We start from the raw sequence: 13805 nt of genomic DNA, 5'->3' as shown, positions 1-13805 counted from the left end.
TGAAATGAACCTTGTAGATTTGAGGAACTAATTTTCCAGGAATCTAGTCTCCATAACAAAGAAATCAAAACAATGAGTTTTCTGACTCCAACAGGCATGTCACCTTTTTTTTCCCATTTGTTTCTTGTTTGTTTCAACCAGGTCCACTCAAGCAAGATTTCACTTCAAAAATGAACAGTGTCAAGAAGCAAGGGCTGCATGTACTCTTTTGTATGATGAGGATGCTGACTGGTTCTTTACTAAAGCAGTCTCATAGTATGGTTTGGGTGTTGTTTTTGGGTGTATTTGGATATTGAATCTGCCCTCACGCAGATTCTGTGAGTTATCAGATATTCTTTAAATACATGTCTCGTCGTTTAGAGAGGGTCCTGTTGACTATAGTAAGAATCCTGAATGATAAAAGTACGAAATTGAGTGCTAGTTGGCTGGTTACAGAATTCTCAGGTAATCTTACTATTCCCTTCAAAATGCTGCATATATTATTCTATTTTTGTTTGTTTTCCCTTTTTGGCATTTGGTATTAGAGAGAAGAAATCTAATGCCAATGTATTTTTTTGGGGGCCATTTTTTCCCTCCTTCTTATAGATGTTTTTAGAAAGTTTTCTCTATCTTTAAAATTAAAACAATGTGTTTAAATGTAGCTGTTAGTTTCAAGTTACTTCAGAAACAAAGGGGGTTTAGAAGTTTACAAATGCCCCAAACTCAGGAAAAATAGAATCAGGTCTCAGAAATGGCAGGGACTAAGGTTAACTTCAGGAACCAGCGATTCTTGTCCATCTCTCACTCGCTCTCTAGTTGCACTTTCCCATATCTGAACTCCCCATCCCCTCTGTTAGCTAGCTTTCTTCTGGTTTTAACTTCATTTGGCAATCACCAACCCCAGCCTTAACTTAACATGATCTCTCAGTTCTAGCACTCTACCACCACTCAGAAATTTATTTCAAATTGATTCGCCCAGTTCTTTTTTTTCACTGTTGTTTTATTTTCAATAGTATTACTGAGTTGAGTATTTTTAATTTAAAAAGTAGCAATCAAATAACTTCAAGAAAATAAGTGAATAGTCACAAATGTAGAAAAAGAATTATTCTGAGTATTAGAGGGAAAGTATATTTAGCACCAAGAACAATATTATACACATAGAACATACAAGGTGAAAGAAGCATCAATGGCCTAACAAACACCAGAATATAGTTTTATAGACCACAGAAACAGAGTTAAGAGAACGGCAGGAAAATTATCTCGGATTTACAGGAGCCACATTCCATAGGTTTCAATATTGCAAAGTAACATTTTGAAGTCAGCATAATATGAGGGACATATGCTTATTGGAAATTTTAAAAATTATATACTTTCTTTCGGCCACCATGACTTTTGGAAAATTATTTTTGTTTGATAAGTCTTAATAAATATGACTACTCATACCTTTCTTCAGCTCTGGGTAATTTATTTTTTGCATTTCTGGTGCTTTTATTCATTTCCTATTGTAGATACAAAGAACTCCTGTGATAACATGAATATATAGTGTGACAGGCTCCCATCCTCAATAAGACTCATTCCTTAATTTTATTTTGTGGTAATATGATCTGTATTTTACATAGTCAATATTTTGACTGTACTTACAGGGCTATTTGCTCCTTATGGAGTTTTTAATTTTACTAGTTCCCTCTCACTAAAACTGTTGTTTCAGTTGCCAGGTAACTGTAAAGTTTATCCTCCAATATCAATGTGATTTGCCATAGTTAATTGGTTAATAATTTACATTGCAAATTAATGAATTTGGCACATTTTCTTCCCTTATTTCAAAGTTCCCTTCCACAGCTGCAAAATCTCTTCTGATCTTATTGAAAATCCAAATTAGATATTTGCCAAAGTTATTGTCTGTTCAAAGCGAACATTACCTGATCCCTCAGATAGTCATTGTTTTTAGAATTACATGTTCATTCATGTGTGGTAAGTTTGTCCATTACTGAGAGTTAAAACGGGCTATTCCAAATTGTATAGATCACTATTCACATCTTTCCCACCTGAAGGAAGGAGAATTTACGTTTGTTGGTATCCTTTGTCAGCTTAAAGGTCTAGCTGTTGAGCATAGAGGAATAGCTAGAGCCGAGGATAATCACTCAAGGAACTTCGCTGTGTAACTTAGGGCATAGGTTCTCAAAGTGTGGTCCCCAGACCAGCAGCATCAGCATCACCCATAAACTTGTTAAGAGATGCACATCTTGGGCCCCACCCGAAACCTCCTGAATTAAGAAATTATAGGGATGAATCTCAATTGTTTTAATAAGTACTTCTAGTGATTCAAACATATAGTAGTTTGACAACCACTGCCTTAGGGTTTCTTTTTGTTTATTGCAGCCCAATAAACACTGCAGCCTCCCTCTCAGACTTCTCTTAACAGTCATCACAACTCTTAACTAATCCCCCAAACTGGGTTTAGTATGCCATTTATAACAAACCTAAGCTGGGAATATTTGGCCTGTTATCAGTAATGGCTACACCCTATGAACTTCTAAAAGTAGTAATGAGGTTTGTCCCTCTTCTAACATGGAGCCGTTATCTCTACCTAGAGCAGGGATTCTTAACTGGGGGTCCACAGAAAGATTTCAGGGGGTCCATGAGCTTGAATTGAAAAATAATTTATTTTCTCTGACCTCTAACTGAAATCTAGCATTTTCTTCACATATGAATATATCCAAGAAATAAATTGCATTTATTAATAATCATTTCACCTGACTGGCAAAGGGGTCCGTGGAACAAAAAAATGAAGAACCCCTGAACTAAAGGGTCTTTTCCAGGAACCTTTTCCTAATGGGCAACATAGGATTGATCGGCTCTTCTCCCAGCCTAGGTGGTGCCTACAGGACTTCCTCAGTTTTAGGACATGTGGAAGGCACCTTTCTTCATTTTCAGCATTGGTTAATTGTCTTTTTTCCTTATTTGAATCAAAAGGCAGTTTTATTCTACTTGACTTACACCGTATCTCTTTCCATAAAAATACTTGAAGTGGTTTATAAAAGTTGGCATGCAATAATTCAGAGAAATAGAAAATAGGAAATACAAATTATGCACATATATCCCTGATGTATAAAGCAGCCTTTGAGAAGTATAAATAGAATAAATGAGCATCATTATTCACAACCTATTTCTTTCAGATAAAGTTTGGCAAAAATTGAAATGTTGATATTTTATTTTGAATAAAAGTAAATTGAGGTATTTACAAAGTGGTGTAGTGGAAAGAGTATGGGTTTTGAAGTCAAATACTTTGGTTCAAATCATAGCATTTTATTTACTGGCATTTTAGTTTAAAAATCAGCTTCACTACTTGTAAGTATATAAAAATGGGCAAGGTAAGTAATGAAACTAATTAGATAATGTGATTTCAAGGGCACTGGGTGGAAGTACTTACTTCTCTCACCTCCTCTTCCCAGTGCTGCACCATGCCTAAAATTCTTTTCACTTCCTCAAATGTAAGGTGCATGAATTTTATTAACAATGATTTCTTTCATTTATCCAATATATGAGCTCTTAATATCATCCTCACTGTGATTTTTTAGAATTCAAAGAAGATATAGTAAATCATTTTTATGAATTAAGTGTAATGGTTTACTTCCTTCATGAAGGAAGGGGATGCTTAAAACACATACCCTATGACTCTGCCCATAAGAAACAAAGCTTTCCTTAACAGGCAGGGGTTTTTGGAAATTTTTCCAGTATCTCAATGGTATAAAACCTTTGCCTTTGAAATACCACATGTGATTTACATTTTCTGAGCATGGCAAAGTGCTGATTATTCTTGACTGCTGGAACTTCGGGTCATGGAATATACGGTCATAAAAGGTGTTCTTTGTAGACCCAATAGTATTAGAGAGAAGATGAAGGGGTGAAAGAGTTACAATGAAAGCTTCAAAGAGACTATTTGTACCTTAGAATAATCAGTTAATTTTTCAAGTTTAGAATTCTATTGAGAAAAAGGAAATATTCTATGTAGGCCCATTATGTTAGATGCCTAGTTTTGTGCTAGACCGTTTACATTACTATTATATGAATTTGTTTTAAATGGTCTCCAGTGGAGTATGAAAAAAAATAAGTGAAAAAATATTACACATCAGGAAGTGCTAATCACACAAAGAAAAATGAATTTCAGGAATTGTTAAGTGCCAATGCATAATCTTCAATTTTTTTTATTACAGTAAGAGGAATTTTACTCTTAATGCATAGAATTTGAAGAAAAAATTTATATAGGCTTTTAAAAAGAGGCTCTTTAACAATTATTAAAATGCGAAATAAGACCCTTCAAACAAATACCAATTTCAGTAACAGTTTACATACAGCAATAATTTATTCTGAAGTGTTCATTTAGTTTCTGTTGAGACATGACTCATGTCTCATTAATAAAAGAGCAGCCATCTCACCTCAAATACCAGAATATACAACAAGTTACAGCATAGCAAAAATTCTACCTACTTTCAGATAAAATCTAGTTCAGGTAAAATAGTTTCATTCAATGTTTTACAGTTACACAGATTTTTTGAGCACAAAATAGTGTAAAGTGTTACACTGTAGCTATCTATATGCACATCATGTGACCACAGAACCATTAGTCATTACTTCTGAAATTGAACCATCAGTTTCATTCATGCAGTAAAGCAAAGCAGGCTGGGCAAACTTGTTAATCGGGAACCATATTACTGTGAATTTCACAGCCACATGATTAATTATGATGATAGATGGACTTACAAGGACTAAAACAGATTTTTTTTGCATAAATACCAATTTCTCCCTGATGTAAGTTTAGTCAGTTTATAATCTAGAAATGATTGATAACAACAATATATCATATCTTCTATCTGTAGTGTTCATTATTTTAAGACAAGCAATAATTAAAGGATGATGGTATGGTATGCTACTTAAATACATGTGAAACATACTGTACAAATATACTTGGCTTTACTATTTTCTTCCTACCTATCAAGTGTGCCTTCCAAAATATGACCAGTGAAGACAAGTATACTATCAAATATGGCTTCCAGAACAAAACCCCTCTAACAAGAATCAAACCTATTTACAAAATTTTTTCAGTTTTTTAAAGTTTCATTTGAAACAAAATTCCTACATAGCAGTTGTAATACATAATTTTCTTTGTTTCTCATTCTAGCTCTTTCAAACGGATGTTACAAGGTAAGACCCAGAATGGCGCTTAGGACTTTGAGTTCCACTGGATTCTGTATTGTCAGTTTTTGAATCGCGTTTCTTTGTGTTGTTATTCACTGGTGTCGGGATCTGAGATGGCCGGGCTGAAGTGCTATCTGCGCTGCTTTTCCTTGGGCTTGGGTTGTAATTAAAAGGAGTCACTCGGGCAGCAACGGTCCCACTAGGTGAACTGTGTTTGCTTGAGCTGCTAGAACTGAATGGGGTACGGTCAGCAATAGAACTTTCATTAGTCTCTGGTACAGGGGCAGGATTACTTGGTCCCGGTTTTGCCTCGGTTCCTTTTTGGTCTGGGTTCTCTACCTGAATAAAGGAGTTTAGGTGGTTTTCCAAACCCACTGTGCGGACAGGAGCACTGCCATTACTCATATTTTGTTTTCCCTGATTATCTTTTGAATCTTTAACATTTAGATTTCCCTTTTCTGAAACACTGTCAATCACTGGGGGAGTATTTCCTGTGGGAGATTTTCCAGACCTAGGGTTGTTAATGGGACAGTCCTCAATTCTCACCCAAACATCCTCTGTTTTAGAAACAGCAGGTGCCATTTGATAAATTAGAGTCTTTGAATCAGCACCATTTGTAGCACCTGAGGAAGTGGTCTGAGAAGTACTATTTGTGGGAGAAATTTCACTTTCTTTTATTTTTCTCCATGTTCCTTTTGTGAATACTTGGTTTTCTTTAGCTAGTTTGGTTCCTGAAATAGAGTTCACATGTTTTTCATCCTCACTTTTTGCTTTTTCACTGGATTCTGATGAAGCAGAAAGAATTGAGGATGAACTTCCAGTTCTTCTCCAAGTGCTTACTCGAGGAAGGGACGATGAATGTTTGCTGTGCTCACGTTTCCAGGTTCCTGACCTATTGATGGGAAGTCTGGAAGGGCTTTCGGAATGGGAACGTGCTATATCATGGCGCTTTGCTGGCCTTCCATCATTATATTCTATAGTGGGACTGAGATTAGGTGGGAGTTTTCGCCATCCACCAGCCTGAACAGATGAATGTGTGGAGAGAGACATATCAAGAAGTGAAGGACTTAAAACTGGAGTCTGTGTCTGGGACCTAGTGGGAGAATCTGGTCTAGAAGATGGAGAAAGAGATTCAAATGAAGCAGATTCCTCCAATTTTCTCCTTAGGGTTGGGCTTGGAGCTTCTTTGATAAAAGTTGACTGGCGTACTAATACGGGTCTCTCTGATCTATCAGATTCACTTCCACTAGATTTAGTTGAAGACATTCTAGAAAGTTCTACCTTTTTATTGGCTCCATTGCTATTATTTATCTGATTTAGTCCTTTGGAGGCAGACTCACTTCTTGGGATACTACTGGCATTCTTGGATAAACCCGTTTGTTTAGGTAGGTTCTGTTGGCTCATCTGTCTGCCTGGGGATGTGTATGACATTTTCCCAGAACCTGAGGACTTAGTTGAAGCAGTACTAGGTGATGATGTCCTTGGCAGTTGAGATAATTTGTTAGGAGGACTTATTCCGTTTCTACCAGGAGAAATTGAGTTTCGTCCTGGAGAATGCATGGGTCTACTTAATGGTTGCTGGGCAGGTCTTGAAGGAGTGGAATCTCTAGATCCTGATCTAGAAGGTCCTTTATTTGACCCACTTGGCTGGGAAGTCTGCCTGGTAACAGGGCTTAATTCTGACTTGACCGATGGCTTGGCTCCTCTAGGAGAAGTGGTGGCTGTCTGACCTTCACTAGGGCTTTTGGAGGTTGGAGTCTTAAGTGGTGGGACTTTTTTAGAAACAGGGCTTGTACTTGAAGAGCTATTTCTAACTCCTGGGATATGAATCATTGTTCTACCTCTAGAGATTGAAGGCATGTTTGTTTGAAGGGGTTGCTTCATTTGACTTGAAACTTCTGAATTAGATCGAACTTTTCCAGTAATCAAACTTTTATAAACTTTTTTTCCTCCTTTGATTCCTTTGTTTTCAGATTCTATCTTTTTAGTTTCCAATGTACTTTTCTCCCCAGGTTTTAGAATTCGTGGGCCTTTATTACTTGTAAACGGTTTTTCTTCTTGATCAGGTGTAAGATGAAATGGTGATCCCAGAGAGATTCCTGATTTCAGTGAAAGGATGGAATCTGAATCAGATGAAGCTTGTCTAGATAAACAAGCAGCAGCAGCAGCTTGATGTAAACTACTCACTATGGAATTTGCACCTTCCTGAATAGCCTTCCAATCAAAATTTTCTGAATCAGGGGATAAACCATGTTCTGAATCTAGTCTCTGTATGTCTTTCAAATCAAGTGTTAGATCTTCTGCTAATATGCCACCCATATTTCTGGGACTATGCTTTTCATGATCACCCTTGAGTCTTGAAGGTTTTCTCTTTTTTGGCATTGCAGAACTTATACATTCCTGCAAAAGGTCATCTTCAGAATCAATACTAAGAGAACTGAGAGAACTGTTTCTTGAGAAACAAACAGGAGTATCTTCAACATGAAATGATTTAGGAGCATAACCAGATGCCTGCGGCTTACTTGGTTCTCCCTGTGAGTCAGGGGGCTCAGTCTCTTTCATAGGTCCATTTTCTTTATTGTTGTTTTCTTGGTCAATGTCACTGAGAGAACTGAGAGAGGAATTACGAGAAAAGCAAACTGGAGTATTTTCAATAGCAAAATTCTGTAATTTTTCATCAGTTGCTGCCCCTCTGTCTGGTATGTCTTTGGATGACTGGGGAAAAGTGGATTGCTTTTGTAGTATGGGTTTAGACTGACCTCGGTTTACTACGTGTTTTGTAACAGGCTGTGTCTTATTAGTTGGATGTTGATTTGAAGTTAGTTCTGTGTGGCTGGTCACTTTAGCTTCTGATTCTTTATTTTCTTTTCCCTTTCTTAATTCAGCCTTTTCCCTGGAAAGGTCAACATCATCATCATCAAAATCTAGAGAACTCAAAGAATCATTTCGTGAAAAACAGTAAGGAGTTCCTTCAATAGGTGTGTAATGATGAGGTGAATCAAAAGTAAAACTTCCTCTGACTCTATCTTCATTATTTGGTAGCTTATCATTCAAGTCCTTGGAATTATTTTTCAAGTTCTGTTTCTTTGGATCTTTATCTGAGAAAGTTCTTTCAGCATTCAAATTAGTTTTTGCATCTATATTTTTTCTTACATGTGTCCTATATTCAGTATTTTGTGGTATAGGTTTTACTGGTGAAGTAGGTTTCTTTTTCTTACCATCTAACTGATTTTTACTAGTTCCAGGTGATGATGCAGATGCTTGTTGGACTTGGTCCATTATCTTTTTTATACGGAAAGGTTTGTGACTTTTTCCTTTGGGCATAGCAGAATTAATGCATTCTGCAAGAATATCACCCTCCTCTGTTTTATTGTCATCCAATTCAGGTATGGTTATAGATGAGGTTTTTCCTCTTTGAGCCTCATCTGTACTTCTGCCTTCTGTAGGAATGGTATCTCGTTTTTCAAATTCACCTGACTGTGCCCCTGCTCTGACCCCTTCTCCAGCAGCTAACTCATTTGGAGGGGACTCTATTGTTAGATCACTTAGAGATGTAGTTGTGGAAAAGTTTATAGGTGTCCCTTCTACACAGTACACCCGTGGCATATCATCTCCTGGTGTAAAACTAACATGCTTTTGTGCTTGTAACCTGTTTTGTGATGGTAGAAGTTTGTACACAGGCAGTTGACTTGGTTTTCTTGCCACAGGTGGAGGCACTTTCGAAGCAGTCTGGGCTGGCTTTTTAGCTTTGCGTGATGATTTTGTTGGCATGGCAGAAATAATACATTCTTCTAATATTTCAATGTCATCATCATCTGAGTCATCTAATAGATCTTTTTCACAATCTGTAGGTTTTTCTATCTCTTTTTCCTGATTTTCATTTGACTCTTCAGGCTGTTCAGATTCTGTTTCATTTCCATTGTCATTTTCCTGAACTGGAGGCATTATTCTCAATTCCACATCTTTCTGTATATATGGCTCATCAAGACTCAGAGCGCTGAGGCTAGATGAACAAGAAAATCCATCTGGAGTACTTTCTGTGGCAAAATGTAATAAAGTATCAGCTTCGGGAAGAACCTGGACCCTCTGCACAGCAGCATTTACAGCAGCTTGCTTAGGTCCACTCTCTCTCTTTTCAGCATTAGGTACTTTATTTTTGGATACCTCTTGCTTGGTCTGAACAGTTTGAGGAGGAGGAGGAGGAGGAGTTTTACTTCTGCTCGGTGGCATGGTTTGTCCAGGGCTATCTGGAAGGTCACTGGGGCTTATAATGCCACTTACCATTCCACTGCAGGGCTCACTCTGAACAGAGCTGGCAATTGAACGACTCTCAAAACTATCGAGTGAACTGACAGAAGTGCATCTGCTAAACATGAGTGGAGTCTCCTGAACATAGTGCTCTGGTGGACTTTTAGGTGTCTGAGCACCACTTTTTGATGGAGATTTGGCCCCTGAAGAAAATTCAACAGCTTTGTTTCTGGTTGATTCTGAAGAAGATAAACCAGAAGCCTGAAGTCTGATGGATTTGGTTCTAATGTGCTGTGACACTGCTGGAACTTCACTCACAGGATCCTCATTTGATCTAGTTCCACTGTTTTCTTTTAGTTCTGCTATTTGCAGAGTGTTAGCAGAATCGGTGTCCTGTGTCCCTTGATTGCATCCTATTTCATCTTCAGCTGACGACAAAGATGATAATGAGCTACACCTTGAAAAACATATTGGGGTATCTTCTACACAGTAAGTCTGTATTGTTTCTTGGTTGATAGAAGGAACTTTGCAAGAGTTAGCTTTTTGAGACTGACCACTTCTACTTTGTGTTGTACTTGGATGAAGTGGATTCTGCCTCTTGGCATTAGATGAAGGTGTGGATGTAGTCTCACTGCTTGAAGAGATATGTTCAGTTTTAGTGCTTTGTCCGGATGAACTCTTTGAGAATGAAAATGATGGGTTCTGTGAGGAGGGAATGTCTGTGGCATATTTTAAACTATAATCAATAGGCTGATCCACATGATGTTTTTCTTCATTATATTTTATGCTATAATTTGTTGGTCTCTCTTCTTCTTCATGCTGCTCTTCTTCGGAGTAGCGTTCACTATAGTTGGTTGGCTTATCATCCTCATAATCATCTTCCTGACACAAAGACTGGTTTACATTTTGATTAATTCCATGATTAGAACCCATTCGACTTGTCTCCGAACCACTGGCTCCCCTTGACCTATATGGGGAAACACATTCTTGCTGCCCAAAATGGGGTTGGAATTTGAGGTGTTTATCATCAGTACTCTCACTATAAACAGGATAAGTTGTGCTTTGACTCCTTGATTGTCTTTGCTCACTTGGTTTTATTTCATCTTCTATTACATGTTTGGGTCTTGCCCATCTTTCATTCTGTGAAGGACTTTGCCTTCCAGAGTTCAACTGCTCATCTGAATACTTAAGACTATAATTTATTGGGGTATCTAGCTCTCCATCATTATCATCCATATGATTTGCACTATGTATTTTATGAGCTAGGTCAGCTGGATATTGACCATAACTGCAAAATTTACTTTCATCATCTTCAGAATAGGATTCAATTGAGGGTTTCATTTGACCTCTTTTACCATAACCATCACTACTACTAACACTATTTAAACTATCATTTGAAGATCTCTTATATTCTAATTTGGCATAAGGCATAGGACATGTCCTATTTGAATTTTCTGACTTAGTGAAGTTGTAAGTGTTTGAATGTGTGTGAGTAGTAGAGCTTCTTCTTAATGCATTCCTTTCGTCTGTTACACAATGTAATTCAGTGGTAGACCCAGAACTTCTGTCTTCCTGGGAGGTATGAATGGCTGACACTTCTTCCATGACTTTGGCAATCTGGGCTGCAGTAGTGGAGATCTGCAAACCTCGCTTTGAAGAGGTTCCTGGATTTTCTGTTGCTGGATGGTAGCTGCCTAGGCCAATTCCTCTTTCTCTCTCCAAACTTCTATCTTTTTCAGAACGAGAGCTATCTAAACTTCCCCTTGAAGAAGAGGAGCTGGGCAATACTGTAGTGTTTAAATACGGGGAAAGGACAGTCATGTTTCCAGCATTAAAATTGTCTGACCTATTATCATCATGCCGATTGGTGTCAAAAACATAGTCACCATAAAGACTTGGCTTGTGTCTCTGCTTACTACGATGAGATGCCTTGGGACTTAAATTGTCAATATTGTCAAATGTTTCTGATAAATGCTGTGCATCTAATTCTGCTTCCAGGGCTTTCTGCTTCCTAACATGAAGAGATGGCAAGCTTGAACCAGGAGACATAATATTGGCATCCTTATACTTTGCGGGTCTATTTGCCATAAGATTCCTTAATGCTGCAGCACTTCCCATAGCAATCATTTTGTGCTTTGAGTGAATGAGGTTTTTGAGCATGCTAACTGCCCCCATGTCCCATAATGCTTCTTGGTCTTTAGGATTTCTTGCTGAGAGATTCCACAAGGTTCCACATGCATTACTGACTATTGTCAAACTATGAGATTTCAAGTGTTGTAATAATGTTTGCAGACAGTTGTTCTCTCTTAGGATTTGCCTGGAACAAAAATAAGACATCAGAAAATCAAGGACAAAATTACTGTGTGCAGTAATAACAGATAAAAAAAAATTAAATGTAAAAATATAACATTTATGTAATCTAAAGCTTCTTTAAAAATAAAACATTTCCATTTTTTTTTAAAAAAAGAACTGAAACTGGAAATTGACCTGAAACCCCTTTTCATGTCTATAGCTAGACAAAAAGAAAAAAAAAAAAAAAATCTAAAAATAACTACTAAAATTGAACAATAAACATGATTATACCAAATATCACATAAATTCCAAGCATTTCACACTTCCTTTTGTTCTTTATTTAATATTTATTGTGTTAAGGCACTTATTTGTCACACTAAAAGAAATAATAGGGTTAATTTTAACCTATTCTGCATTACCTCTGACCCAATAGCTCTTTAAAATTTTTCTTGAGCAGATACATTTCCTCCATTCACATGGCAGCAGAGTTCCCCAATTTAATAAATATATCATGAAATCTTATGCTAAACAAGGACTTTGTGGTAATTTAATCTATGAATGGGTGCCACAGTGCTGACAACGAAGATATCATGGACAAGGTAAGCTGAAGAACTGATAAATCTCTATGTAGTCAGGGGGCACATTGTAAACTCCTGGATTGGCAAACTGACTTTTTAGAGAAATCTCTGTCTCTGGCTTGATTTTAGAAAGTGCCATTCTCCTTACAAGTGTTTTTTGACAAATTGTGTATATAATCGTTATTTTAAAAAATGAAGTGAATTAAGGTTTTTCAAAATATTTAAAGGTAACTGTAAAAACAAGAGTTGTAAATCAGCATAATGAACTCTTGGGACTTGAAAGAATTATAATTTTTTTAATGGACAGCAAACTGAAGTCTAATGACAGCATATTTTGTTTCAGTGGGCTTTAAATTGACTGGTTTAAACTGACAAGATGCTTGAACACTGTGGTCTTCTCTCAACAAATCAGTAATTGAGTGCTTCTTAAGTTTAAGGAATCTTCTTTGCATAGCAGAAAGGGCTATACAGCTTATAGTTTATGCATCAAAAACTTAAAAAAAATGTTTACATTCCTTATAAATTATCTTACTGAAAATACCTCATGATCTTTTTTTTCTGAAAATGAGAGAAAATACTGGATAAATTAAAAAAAAAAAAATGCTGTAGAAGCATTACTGACATAATACAAATACAGAGCCCGAGTTCTGAGGATGTATGCCCTGTACCTGAGCTGCTCTCTCTTAAGTTTCACAGCTCAAGTAGACTGGATGGATGGCTGTGATGATTACTGATATTAAGACACCATTAGAAAAATGTGAATTTTTATACTTTATGTATTTTACCCATAAATTAAAAACATAAGCCTCATATTCCTTTATGCCATACTAACACATAGGAAGGGATTTCGTCTTATTGTATGTGATTTTATTTTTTCCCCTCCACATAAGGGCTATTCCTTTAACTATCACTTGTTTATTTCTAGACTCCTTTTTACTATGAACTCTTATTAGTATACACTAATGAGTTAAACAGAGAGTCAATAGTCGTCTTTTCACCATAATAAATATATTGACTTAGCACTTTCATAATTAGACAAAACGTTCCTTACAATTAGGTCTCTTTGAGCATATGAATTCTACACTAATTTATTTAAAAATAGTATAAAACTTTGTATATACCTGTGGTCCTCATTTGTAGCTATCAAGCTGGATACATTCCGTAAAATCCCACCTCCACTTTCGATAATGGCTAAAGTATTTGTCTGGCTCCGGTAGGTCAGAGTGCCAACCAAAAATGCAAGTGCACCATCCACAGCACATATATCAGCTTTATTCTCAGTGCAATGTGCTGACAAATTCCATAAGGCACTCAATACACTTTTGAGGGTTGATTCCTATTAAGAAACAGAGTATGTATCATCTAATTAGAGTTGGAATTTGTCTCATAACTTCTATCTTTACTTCTACTGAATAAAAATTACATTCTGATCTTCCCTAGTGCCCACCTCTCACTGATAAAGTATTAGGGAATCTTCACAGAAAAACTTAAAAAATACCAAATGGAATTTAA

General features: G+C 36.7%; 1 protein-coding gene across 38 annotated transcripts in view; it reads right to left on the bottom strand.

Moving 5' to 3' along the window:
• Window positions 1-4153: 4153 nt before the first annotated feature.
• APC (APC regulator of WNT signaling pathway) overlaps window positions 4154-13805 on the bottom strand; it is a 157105-nt gene continuing 147453 nt past the window's right edge. For all 38 annotated transcript variants that reach the window (XM_058277067.2, XM_058277101.2, XM_071209434.1 and 35 more), the window contains 2 exons: window positions 13415-13629; window positions 4154-11740 (listed from right to left, as the gene is read on the bottom strand). In XM_058277067.2, the coding sequence (XP_058133050.1) occupies window positions 5164-11740; window positions 13415-13629 (6792 nt within the window). In that variant the 3' untranslated portion in view covers window positions 4154-5163. The remainder of the gene's footprint in view (window positions 11741-13414; window positions 13630-13805) is intronic.

Source organism: Dasypus novemcinctus, chromosome 2, assembly GCF_030445035.2.
Source record: "Dasypus novemcinctus isolate mDasNov1 chromosome 2, mDasNov1.1.hap2, whole genome shotgun sequence".
Taxonomy (NCBI): domain Eukaryota; kingdom Metazoa; phylum Chordata; class Mammalia; order Cingulata; family Dasypodidae; genus Dasypus; species Dasypus novemcinctus.
The sequence above is the reverse complement of the archived record's forward strand: the minus strand, read 5'-3'. Positions and strand labels throughout refer to the sequence as shown.